General features: G+C 47.0%; 1 protein-coding gene across 1 annotated transcript in view; it reads right to left on the minus strand.

Moving 5' to 3' along the window:
* Nucleotides 1-12,958, minus strand: part of LOC113449959 (unconventional myosin-Ig-like) — a 53,854-nt gene that overhangs the window by 17,276 nt on the left and 23,620 nt on the right. Inside the window, 6 exon segments of the mRNA XM_087917471.1 lie at nucleotides 759-966; nucleotides 2,934-3,100; nucleotides 5,411-5,543; nucleotides 7,367-7,441; nucleotides 8,989-9,059; nucleotides 11,838-12,008. Of these exon segments, the coding sequence (XP_087773597.1) occupies nucleotides 759-966; nucleotides 2,934-3,100; nucleotides 5,411-5,543; nucleotides 7,367-7,441; nucleotides 8,989-9,059; nucleotides 11,838-12,008 (825 nt within the window).

Raw genomic sequence — 12,958 nt, forward strand, 5'->3', positions numbered from 1 at the left:
GCGTGGGATTTGCCCGGTTCAGACTGGTTCGGGTGAGCCGATTGTTCCGACAGTCAACTGGCTTCGAACCAGTTAGCTTCTGCTCTTTTTCTGTGCTTTATGTGTCAACTCATAAAATACACCTATGGTCTTTTTAGCGCTGCCAACAGAAAGGGAGGGGGAAGCAGTGCGGCAGCTTGGAAATCGAAAGTGCATTCCATCAATGTTTTCAAAGATAGTAACTAGGCGACCAAAGTTTCTGCCGTGCAAAATTCTAACTGGAGAGCATGATTGATGACTCTGGGCTAAGGATGTGTCTCATTGGAGGATATGATTTATGATACACCCAGGGGGTGGGGGGAAAAGCAGGGTCAAGGGGGACAAGGAATTATGGCATCTCAGAGTTAGCTACACGCAGGCAGTGTCAGACATGTTAACCCTTTTGAAGTTTTGGAAGTTTGGCTCGAGACTCATGGTTTAAATGGGGTTAAGTGCCGGAATCCTGACATTATGTCTTTTTGTTAGAGCACAGCTGATTTGCGCAGCAGAGGAGTTTGCCGCACCTCCACTGTTTTCTTCGGTGGCAGGAGAAGGTAAGTATTAGCTTTTTAAAATGTGAAGCACGCACGCAGAACGCACATTTGGTGCATGCACAATTGGGGTGCGAGTGCCGGTGCATGTGCGCTTGGTGCGCACGCCAAGCACATGCTCTCTGGACCAGTTGTTATACCGGTTGAATTGCGTCCCTGCCACAACCCTTAGCCACAGCCCCGTGTTACCTTCTGCAACAACAGCACAATAATGGGGATCAGGTTGGCGCGTTCCTGTTCCAGCGCGAACAAAGTCCGGGGCGTTCGGATGAAGATCTTGGTTTGGCCGTAAGCTACGTCATCTTGGAAGCCATGTTGCTCTATCAAGGCTTGGGTGGCTGCACCATCCGAGGCCATGAGGTGGTTGGGCCAGGTGTATTCGCACGTCATCTTATACCTGGGTGAGGAAGAAATTAGGAGAATTGACCTGCTTTGACCGGACCGTAAGGTGGTCTTCGGAAAACCGTAGTAGGTTCTGCAGCTCAACATTGACAATGCTGTTCCCACCCCAAACCACGAAACTCAGGTTGTTTGTCCTAGAGACAAACCGGGGGTTAGGATTCTACTGGTTTGGCCCGGTTCGACCGAACTGGTAGCTTTGAGGATCAGCTGGGAGTGAACCGGTTTGGCTGGTCCCAATGATCATCTGATGGGCTCACCTGGGCTCTGGGCTGTGCTTTATATCCTGTTTTTCAAGCTCAACTGATTCGCGCAACACAGCGGGTTGCCATTTAAACATTTAAGCTGTTCAACACAGAGGGGTTGCTGGTGAGTAACAAATGCTCTGCGTGGGCGCAAAGCATGCACTCATCAAACTGGTTGTTACACTGGTTGAATCGCACCCCTGAGACAAACGCTTCCTTGGTTGGATGTTTCTGGCAATTGGGAAATGAAAACCCCGCAGACAAGACCCCGCAAGGAGAAAGCTAGCAGATCGAGGAGATAGCTCAGTTCTGTTCCTGTGCTGCTCGGAACCAGGATTCACCCCATTTGGCTATGCATCGCCTTTTTTTTTGTGGGGTCCTTGGAGGTCTCTAAGGTCGGTGATTTTTCTTGCAGACGTTTCATGACCCAACTAAGTAACATCATCAGTGCTAGGGGAGTTTGTGGAGAGGAGGAGGGGGAAGAGGAGGAAGGAGAAGGAGAAGAAGGAGAAGGAGAAGGAGAAGAAGAAAAGAAGGACTATGAGATTTGGTGCTCTCTGGTTGGTGGTTTTCTTGCAGATGTTTTGTGACCAAACTAGGTAACATTATCAGTGCTAGAAGGCAGTGGGGTTTGCAGGCAGCAGCAGCAGAAGGAGGAAGGGGGAGGAAGAGAGCTTTGGGGTTGTCATGCCCCTGGTGGAGTCTGACTCTGAGGAAGAGGAGGAACAGCGAACAGGGAGTGGGAGTGCGGCTCCAGAGGTGGTGGCGGAGGAGGCTGGGGAAGGGCAGAGGCCAGCTGAGCAGTCAGAGGAGGATCCAGGCCCATCCCCTCTCCATCCCAGGTCACGCAGGGAGGAGAGGATCAGGGAAAAGTGAGGTCTACTCAAGAGGAGATTACCATGATCGTCCTCGTGGCTTGCAGGTGGGAGCTATGTACTGTATATAAGTTTGTAACTGCGCAGTCAGAATTGCTGGAGTCAATTTAGTGTTTACTTTGAAAGAGGTTTATCTTTGCTGGCGTTCTTCCCACAGACTCTCCTCGGTTATCTTCCTGGAGTTTATGATTCGTTATCTTGGCTTGCTTCGGAACTCTCGTCAATGCGGTTTGTTTTGGTTTTCTTTTTGCCTTGTTATTTACTTTTGCGACTTTAAACTGTGCCTAATAAAACAGCGAAGTTAAGTTGAAGGCCCTTACCGGACTTTAATGTATGTTTTGAGGTTTTGGGTTATTTTGAGAGACTACGGGTCATCACCGGGGTCCTTGGTGCTCTGTGAGCTTGCTTATTTTCATTCAGACCTCTCATGACCCAACTAGGTAATCTCATTGGTGTCACAAAGGAATGGCATTTACACTGTGTTCTTTGGCTTTTCTCCAACGTTTCCCAAAACAGCTGATAAAATGTTTACACGCTCCTTATGATGTCTACCATGCTTTCCTGGCTGGGTCCAGCACCTTCCTCCTCCCTGCAAATGGCTGAAGATCCCAAATTCCACCAAAGGCTGCCCAAGACGACACCGGGGTCTCTTCTTCTGCAGGAACTTTGGCAAAAACTCGGCGGCAAACCGTGGTGGGATTCTCACTGTTCTGGCGAACCCCTTGTTCCAAAGATCAGCTGGCTCTAAACCAATCCACTCCAACAAGCCTGTAGGCCTACCCGCTTTTTTTAAACGCAGAGCATCCCCAAAGCGGTTGAATTGCACTCCTGGCCGCAAACCTTACCGGAGTAAGAATCGGTGGTATGGTTGCCTGTAGGCAAAACCGGCCCTTCGGACCCGGACATTCTCCAGCAGACCCAAGTACGAGACTTGGTGACGGCAGCGTTCCTCGTCGAACAGAAACGGGGACTTCTGCTCATTGGGCTTGATGCAACGAACGTAGTAAGGCTCCTGTTGGAAAAAAGGAGTTTACGCAAGGACCATCTCACGTCTTTAAGTTTGCCCCGTTGTCTAAAATTGCATTTCTGGTTGGAAAGAACATCAGGTTTCCTCGGGTGAAACGAGCACCGGTGGAAACATTTGAAATTGGGGTGGCTAAGTTCTGGCTAAGTCCTGCAGATAGTCCTCGACCGACGACCGCAAGCCCACCTCAAATTTCCATCATGAAGAGAGACAGTTGCTAAATGAGCTCTGCCCCATTTTATGACCTTCCTTGCCACCGTTGTTAAGTGAATCGTTGTCATTATTGGTCGCATGGTTGTTAAGCAAATCTGGCTTCCCCATCGACTTTACTTATCTGAAGGTCATAAAACGGGATTTGACATGATCCCAAAAATGAGTGGCTTCCAAGCATCCGAATTTTGATCTTATGACCACAGGAGCATTGAAATGATCGTTGAGTGTGAAAAATGGTCATAAGTCCCTTTTTCAGTGCTGTTGTAACTTTGAACGGTCACTAAACAAAGTGTTGTAAGTCAAGGACTTCCCTGAACCACACAACCCTGGTCCAGACTTCACAATCTCAGCGATTTGCTTAACAACAGTGGGCACGCAAGGCTGTAAAATGGGGCAAACCTGATTTAACGACTGCCTCATTGAGCCGTAGACATTTGGGGCTCGATTGCAGTTACACACTGAGGACTACCCGTAAAAACTTGCCAACAGCCAAAAGGAAGGTGTTTTGTGTCACATTTATTAGAGAGGATCTTGGCTGCTGGCTGTCGCCAATATACTGACTTTTCCAAGATTTTCTAGCCTGAAATGCTTGCAACTCTGTCATGCTATTTATGGAGGCGTTGCATAATAAACCCTTTAAAACTAACCATATTCTTCATCTTAGTGTGGCTTATTTATAGCGCACCAGTCATGCACAAGCTGCCACCTAAGCAGACTTCTCATTTTAGTTGCCAACGAAGCTGAAAATAGACCTAGTAAGCAATGAGCAATGGTCCCACTCCTTCCCCATCCACAGCCCCTCCCTTCCCCAACCGGAAGGGAACTCCGAATGCTGGCTTGTCTCTGTCTCATTCTTGTTCTCATGCTCCGTTCATAGGATGGAAGTCCCCCTGTCTTCAAGTTGCTAAGCCTGAGGGACATAGAAGGAGCAGTGGTGGTATGGTACCAGTTCCGCCCAGTTCGGCAGAACCGGTAGTGAAAATCACTACCGATTTGGCTGAACCAGTCCTCCAATGATCAGCTGAGAGGATAAAAGAAGCGACAAGCGCATGGGAAGGTGGGAGGTCACATCTAGCTTTTCCTTTCTTCATTCTGTCAGCTGATTGGCGTGTTAGGGGCATGCATGCACACACGATCACCCACCAAACTGGTAGCGAACAAGGTAGGAACCTGCTATTGAGAAGGAGGATCTCAGATACTTGGGAAGGCCCCTATTAACATCCCTCCGTGTCCTGTTTGCCCCAGTCTCCTTTTTCTGAATCTGGTTTATAAGACCCCCCGGGGGGGAGGGGGGAAACAGGGTCACAGGTGACTGTAAATTACACATGCCAGAGTTGGCTTCATCCAGGGCAGTGCCAGTATGTTGCCTCTAATAAATCCTTTGAAGTTTTTTGAAGTTTGGCTCGAGAATCATGATTTAATTAGGGTGATTGCTGGAATCCTGACACAGAGATGGCATGTTCTTTGCAGAACAGACGAATGGACCGAGGTGTCCATGATCGAGAGAGTTGGCTGACTTCATGGAGAACAGGAAACAAGGTTGGGTCCACCAACACTGTAGAATGGCGCTCCTCAAACTTGGCTAACTGAAGATGGGCGGACTTCAAATCTACTGTCTAATGATTTCAACTCTACCATCTACTGAGGTCCTCCTGTGGCCTCTTTGCTCCTGTCTCTCTTTCTCGAGCCCCGTTCCAAAGACTGGAGAATTCTGGGCATTGAAGTCCACCCATCTCCAAGCAGTCAAGCTTGTGGAACACTCAGTGGTGGGTTTCCAAATTGTTTCCTACCGATTCTATGTGCAGTTCTATGCAGGCGCACTTCTGTCGACCTCTGCCAATGCTGGTAAGCTGAGCTGTTTTTTAGCTCAGCTGAGGCGTGGCAATCTGCTCTGCCATGTGAATCAGCTGAGGTAAAAAACCAGGAGAGGTAACAGCGGGGGCAGGTGGGCGGGGCAACCAGAGGTGGTATTTGCCAGTTCTCCGAGCTACTCCAAAATTTTCACAACCAGTTCACCTGAACCAGTCCGAACTAGCTGAATACCACCTCTGGAAACGCTACCGGAGAAAGGAAGACCTGAGATACCTTGGATGCTAGGTTGTCCACCAAAGCCACGATGGAGTTCTTGAAAAGGGTGGCGGCAGTCAGGGGCCGCTTTGTCACCTCAGTGATGCTCTGCTTGCCCTCCGGCCACATCTCCTGGAGGAGGGGGTCTGCGCTGGGGAAAGAAGCCCAAAAGGGGGGTCAAAGAAGTCAAGATGGCGGCCAGAAGGAGATGACTGTCGCTGAGAAGGTGGAATTTTTGTGGCGTGAGATCCACCTCTTGACGTGAGGCGTGAAGAAGCACCAACGTTCCAACTTTTGAAATCACCCCTCTAGTGAAGTTCAGGTCCTCTCCCTGTCAGAGTCCAGAGGCTGGCTTAGCATGATGGGAGTTGTAGTGTGATGCTTTTGGAGGCCTGCCTGCCACGCCGAGCAATTTCCTGAACTGACTTGCTACCAAGACCAGGGAAGGCCATTAAATAACAACAACAACAATAATAACAGTAATAATAACAGTAATAATAACAGTAACAACAAAACAATGATAGTAATAGTAATGATAGTAATGATAATAACGATGATGATGATGATGATAACAAAACAATAACAATAATAATAATTAATAATAATACAGCAACACGGGTAGACCTCCACTTACGACCATTTGCTTAGCGACCATTTGAAGTTACAACGGCCCCGAAAAAGATGTTGTAGGACCAGTTTTCACACTTACGCCCCCCATGGTCACATAATCAAAATTCACATGCTCGGATACGGACTTGTGTTTGTGACAGTTGCAATGTCCCAGGGTTCCGTGATCGCCTTCCGCGAGCTTCTGATGAGCCGAATCAACGGGGGAAGCTGGATTCGCTCAAGAACCATCTTACTTACTGAATCATGTGGTCATCAATGAGGGAAGCCAGGGTTGTGGCCTGTCAGCCACCAGCCCCTGCGGCTGCTGAATTGGATGAGGAGGAGGGGGCACGGGAGTCGGGGCCACCTGAGAGCTCCGAGGGAAAGAGGGAACGGAACTGGCAGAGAGGAGTGGCGGGGATGGAGGTGGAGCCTGAGCCGTCCATCAGCCCTCAGATGGAGAGGTCTGGAGGGGGCTGATGATAAAGAGGAGGAACAGCTGGGTCCAGTACCTGATGCATAGATGACCAACAAGGCAAAGGAGAGGAGAGGAGAGCAGCGGAAATCTATGGGCCGTCATTGGGATGCTAGCGAAGCCCTACTAGATCTGGCAGACAACCACGGGTGGGATGCAAATATCTTTACTACTGGTTCTGTGGGTGTGGCCAGGTGGATGTGGCTGGTGTGGGGATGGCCATAGGACCGGCTGGGCGTGGCTTCTTCTTCTTTGCTTTTTTCGCAGCATACCCCCTCCTGGGCCTCCTGGGAAGCCTCCTGGGCGAAGCAGGAAGACAGCGAGGGGCATCCTGGCACAGCTGATCATCGGGAGGAGGGGGGAAGAAATACCATAAGGACTGACTGGGTGGGGAGGGGAGGGGCGGGCGGAGGTGGGTGGGGCCAGCCAGGGACGTGGTTTGCTGGTTCTCCAAACTGGGCAGGATTGTAACCACCGGTTCTATAGAATCGGTCCGAACTGGTAGAATCTCACCCCCTGCAGAAAACTATTCGTCTCCCTGCCGGACAGACTTGTTAGCCAGATTCGCTTAACAACGGTCTTACTAACTGAATCGCGTGATCCTCCTCTTGGGACCTTCTGATGAGCCAAGTCAATGGAAGGGGGGTGAAACCGGATTCACTTAAAGACTGGTTCACGAGCTGAGCAGGGAGTCAATGAACAACGGTAGCAAGGAAGTTTGTAAAAACTTAACAACCCAAACCGGGGGGGCGGGGGGAGGGAGAGAGAGAGAGATCAATTTTGGTCGTAAGTCGAGGACTACCTGTGCGACGAGGTCAATGGCCAAAGTGTCCCCTTGAGGTGAGTTTTCCTGAAATCCAGGCTTGCTCCACTGCCTCAGCCGGACCTACCTGTTGTACAGCAGTCGCTTGAAATCCTGGAACAGCGTATCCTTGTTCTTATCGAGAAATCCTTCCACAGAATACCTGAAACCCAGATTCAGATTCGGGGTAGATCCGAGGGTGGACAGGACCTGCCTTCCCGTGTAGCACGATGCTCAGGGCGTTGGACTAGATGTCCTCCGAAATCCCTTCCAGGTTCTGTTCCTATTCCTATTCCCTATTCTAATCCTGTTCTGTTCTGTTCTGTTCTGATTCTATTCTGATTCTATTCTATTCTATTCTAAATTCTGTTCTATATTCTATTCTATATTTTATTCTATTCTGATTCTATTCTATGTTCTATTCTATATTCTATTCTATATTCTATTCTGAATCTATTCCGATTCTATTCTATATTCTATTCTATTCTGATTCTATTCTACGTTCTATTCTATATTCTATTCTATTCCGATTCTATTCTACATTCTATTCTATATTCTATTCTATTCCAATTCTATTCTATATTCTATTCTATATTCTACTCCAATTTATTCTATTCTATATTCTATTCTATATTCTATTCTATATTCTATTCTGAATCTATTCCGATTCTATTCTATATTCTATTCTATATTTTATTCTACTATTTTGATTCTATTCTATTCTATTCTATTCTATTCTATTCTATTCTATTCTATTCTATTCAATTCTATTCTATTCTATTCTATTCTGTTTCTATTCTATATTCTATTCTATATTCTATTCTATTCCGATTCCATTCTATATTCTATTCCATCCTATTCCTATTCCTTGTTCTATTCTACTCTACTCTATTCTATTCTTGAGCAAATCAGTGCAAATCTATGTTTGTCAAAATCGGTTGCTTTAAGATGGGTGGACTTCAACTCCCAGAATTCTCCAGCCAACATAGGTAGATGTGAATTCCCAGAATCCCCCAGTCAGCATGTATGGACTTCAGTTCCCAGAATCCCCCAGGCCACTTGCTTTAAATGGGTGGATTTCAACTCCCCGAATTTCCCAGCCACCCGGCCTGTACCTCAACTCCCAGAGTTCTCCAGCCAACATAGGTAGATGTGAGTTCCCAGAATCCCCCAGTCAGCATGTATGAACTTCAATTCCCAGAATCCCCCAGGCCACTTGCTTTAAATGGGTGGATTTCAACTCCCCGAATTTCCCAGCCACCCGGCCTGTACTTCAACCTCCAGAATTCTCCAATCAGCATGTCTGGACTTCCCCAGAATTCTCCAGCCAGCAAGGGTGGAGATTAATTCCCAGCATTCAATAGGCAGAATTCCTAGACTCCAACTCCCAGAATTCCCCAGCCAACGTCATCGTTGTCTTTTATTGACTCCATAATCCCTTGTAGGGTGGAATCTGGGCAAGTGAATGGAGATGAATGTTTACTGGCCGGATGCCCTTCCGGTTGCCAATGCGGAATTCTATTCATCGGACATAATCTCAACGTGAATTCAACTCCCAGAATCCCCCAGCCAGAATGGATGGAGATTAACTCCCAGAATTCCCCAGCAAGCATGCCAGGGCTTCAACTCCCAGAATTCCCCCAACAACCACCATGCTTCTTTTACCCCCGTAAAGGGAAGTAAGGGAAAGGATTAAGAAAAGCCACTTGCGTAACATCTCCGGCGTAATGCTTGATCCGGAAATCACGTCCATACTCCATGGACTTGTCGGTGGAATTGAGCTGTGAGAACACACAAGCCAAAAATCAGTCAAGGTGAGGTCGGGTGGTGGATGTATCTTTTCTCCTGCTCGCACAACCTTGCTCGTTCTTACGCGGCAAAGCCAGGGGTGGGATTCTACCGGTTCAGACCAGTTCTATAGAACCGGTTGTTATGATTCTGCACAGTTCGGAGAACCAGCAAATCACGCCTCTGACTGGCCCCGCCCAACCCTCTCCACCCAGTCAGCCCTTATTGCGCATGCCCGACATCGCCGACTGCGTTCTCCCCCGCCCAGTCACTTCTTAAGGTATTTTTTTCCCCTCCCCATGATCAGCTGTTCTGACGATCAGCTTTGCCAGGATTCCCCTCGCTGTCTTATTGCTTTGCCCGGGAGGCCAAAAAATGGAATGCGGGGAGGGGACACTACAAAGAAGAAGAAGCCACACCCAACCAGTCACATGGCCACACCCACCTAGCCATGCCTGCGTAGCCACACCCACAGAACCGGTTGTTAAAAAATTTGAATTCCATCCCTGGGCAAAGCCAAAAATGGCACAAAAGGGGGAATTGTGTAGATTGGATTCCATAATCAGCCACATGATTCACTTGCCAACCATGTTCGCCTCTTCGTGATTGGGGCAACTCAATTTACAACCATCATAAAAATGGTCATAACATCGAGTCAGCTCACGTGATTATCTGTTTCGTCAATGGCCCCCAAACCCATGACCAAAATCCCAGGCCCAATTGAGCTTGTAAGTTGAGGACTGGCTGTTAATGGCATTATATATTTCTAACTTGGCTTTACAAAGTCAATCGATCGATCCAGAATTGAGCTGGGAGGGGCCTTGGAGGTCATCTAGTCCAACCCCCCGCTCGAAGGGGAGACCCTAGGCCGTTTCAGACAAGTGGGGTCTCCGGTCTCTTCTCCAAACTTCAAAACCAAGATAAATGTATAAAAAAACGTTCACGAAGCCACATATTCAGATTAAAAATATAGAAAAGCAAAGAGTATATATACATTTATTTTACTAAAGCAACTCAATTTCTGTATTTTTCCTATAGATGTTAAAAATGGTGCATTCAGTGGCACTGTTTGTAAAATAAAGGGGAAAAAAATGATTTTTCAAAAAAACAGGTAAAGGTTCCCCTCGCACATACGTGCTAGTCATTTCCGGCTCTAGCGGGTGGTGCTCATCTCCATTACACAGCCGAAGAGCCAGCGCTGACTGAGATGTCTCCGTGGTCATGTGGCCGGCATGATGAAATGCCGAAGGTACACGGAGCACTGTTACTTTCTCACCAAAGTGGTCCCTGTCTTGTTTTTTTACGGTCTTTCGATTTACTAGGCTGGGACAAGTAACGGGAGCTCGCTCTGTTACACGGTGCTAGGGATTTGAACTACTGAACTGCCGACCTTTCTGATCGACGAGCTCAGCTTATTATCCACAAGGCCACCACGTCCCCTTAAGCATATAAATAAATCTAAAAAACAGTCACGCCTGAAATGGTATAGAATCTCCTGCTTGAGCAGCGGACTGGACTAGAAGACCTCTAAGGTCCCTTTCAGCTCGATTCTGATTCTGTTTCCAATTTTAAAGGACAGCTTTCTGAAAGCTTTATAATAGTACTAGCTTGATACCTGTTGCTTCGCTACGAAACTATGTGGTCGCGCTTAGTTTTGGGGGAGGAAAATAAGGGGAAAAATTCTGCCTCTGCCTACCAGCATCCATCGGTATTCATCTAGCTAGCGTCCTGTCAGTGTGTGAGAGAATTGAGGGCTGTTTGGAAACTGAAACAGTAATTGCTGTGTGAGCAAAAAGGAGACAGCTAGGAGCCTGGGTGTGGCTTAGCTCAACTGTTCTGGACTAAAGCTGCTTGGTGCTCTGAAACTGAAACTCCTCTGCTTGTGTTTTGCATTTGGAGTAGATTTCTTTTCAGGTGGGGAGCGGGAGCAGAACTCCTTAGCATCAGAGCGTGTTAATAATATACAAAATACTAAATGCTCTGATGGTCATTTCGAAAAATCCTTTCTTAGTGAGCACCTAGAAGCCAAGAGGAACATACGTGCCAAATTTCAGGTTTGTAGGTTTTACAGTTCTGGAGATTTTGTGATGATGCGTGAGTGGTATTTTGCTTTTATATATATAGAAGATGATCGATTTATGACCATTGGTTCAGTGACTTTTCAAAAGTTACAATGAAACTGAAAAACAGGACTTATGACTAGTCCTCACATTTACAACCATTGCAGCATTCCCCACAAACACATTGTCAAATTTCAGCACCTGGTTACCGGTATATATTTAGGATGGTTGCAGCATCCTGGGATCACATGATCACCATTTGAAATTCTTCCCAACCGGCTTTCGTCAGGCAAAGTCAATGGAGGAAGGTGGTTTCACTTAATGTCGATGTGATTCATTTAACAACTGTAGCAATTCACCAATCCCAAAAGCTCCAAAGCCAGGGATGACTCACTGAACAACTTCCTTGCTTAGCAATGGAGATTCTGATTCATGCTACGGTCATAAGTCATGGACCTCCTGTCGCCAATTGCTCACCTCCCCTTTCCTCCCTATAGCTGCCCTGGGTTCAAATTGCACTGTTGCTTCCTTTCACTTTTAGAATTCCCTACCTGCTGCACTGTCACCCAGATTATTCAGAAAAAAACATACAAAAACCGAAAAGTGTCCCTACGTGGTTGCCAAATTGTGTTTCCCCATATCCCATATGGGGGCAGTAAAGGATCCTCAAATTATCTTCCTTACGGAGTATTACTCCTGCGATCCCCTTACCTTCCTGCTGGTATAATGTGGGTGTTTTCCAAGCCTGGCATCCATACTCTCCAAGAAAAGGGCATCAGTGACTTTGCCCACAGTCAAGCAAGCTTCATCCAGGATGGCAATGACGCCCTTGTGCGGTTCTTCCACTAAATCGACGATGATTTGATTGTCAAAATATTCAATCTGTCGAGAGAAGGCAGAGTTGATGCTTGGCAAGGGAAGGGTTAAAGTAGATTCTCACACACACAAACCCAAACTTGGATGCTTTAAGGTGTGTAGACTACAACTCCCAGAATTCCCCTGCCAGCCATGCTGCAGGGGAATTCTGGGAGCTGAGGTCCACAAATCTTAAAAGTTGTACAGGTTGAGAACTACAGTTACAGGTACTCCTTGACTTACAACATTTCATTTAATGACCACTCAAAGTTATGACGGTGCTGAAAAAGGGGGCTTATGACTAGTCCTTGACTTACAACCATTTGTTTAATGAAAAGGGATATGACTAGTCCTCGGCTTACAACCATTCATTTTACAACAATGCTGATAAAAAGGAACTTAGGATCATTCCTCGGACTCATGACTGTTGTAGCGTCCTCATGGTTCTGTGATCAAAATTTGAGCAACTGGCACGTATTTATGATGGTTGCCAAGTCCTGCATTCAAGTGATCGTCCTTTGTGATCTTCCTACCAAATGGGATTTGCTTAAGGATTGCATGATTCACTTAACAGCCATGGCAAAAAAAATCGTAAAATCCAGCATGATTCACTTAATAACTGAATTTATGATAGAAATTCCGGTCCCACTTTGTGATCCCACTTTGTGATCCCACTTTGTGATCAAAAGTCGAGGACTAATTGAGGGGTTGGCAACCTTAAACACTCAAAGAGCCACAAAGGTCCCAACTGGAAACCCCCCATTCAATTATGGAGTCAACTGGAAGTCCAGTTCCACCCCCACCAGAGTCTCCTCCTTGTCTGGTGTCCTTTTTCCTTTTACCGATTATTGACAAGAGAGCTGCAGCAGAGGGATGAAAGAGCTGCATGCGGCTCCAGAGCCGTGGGTTGCCGACCCCTGGACTAACTGTAATGCTTCAGTTTCAACAGTTGTCGTTGAACTCTCCTCTGATTTTAT

Source organism: Pseudonaja textilis, chromosome Z (assembly GCF_049901715.1).
Source record: "Pseudonaja textilis isolate UNSWEBS1 chromosome Z, rPseTex1.2, whole genome shotgun sequence".
Classification (NCBI taxonomy): domain Eukaryota; kingdom Metazoa; phylum Chordata; class Lepidosauria; order Squamata; family Elapidae; genus Pseudonaja; species Pseudonaja textilis.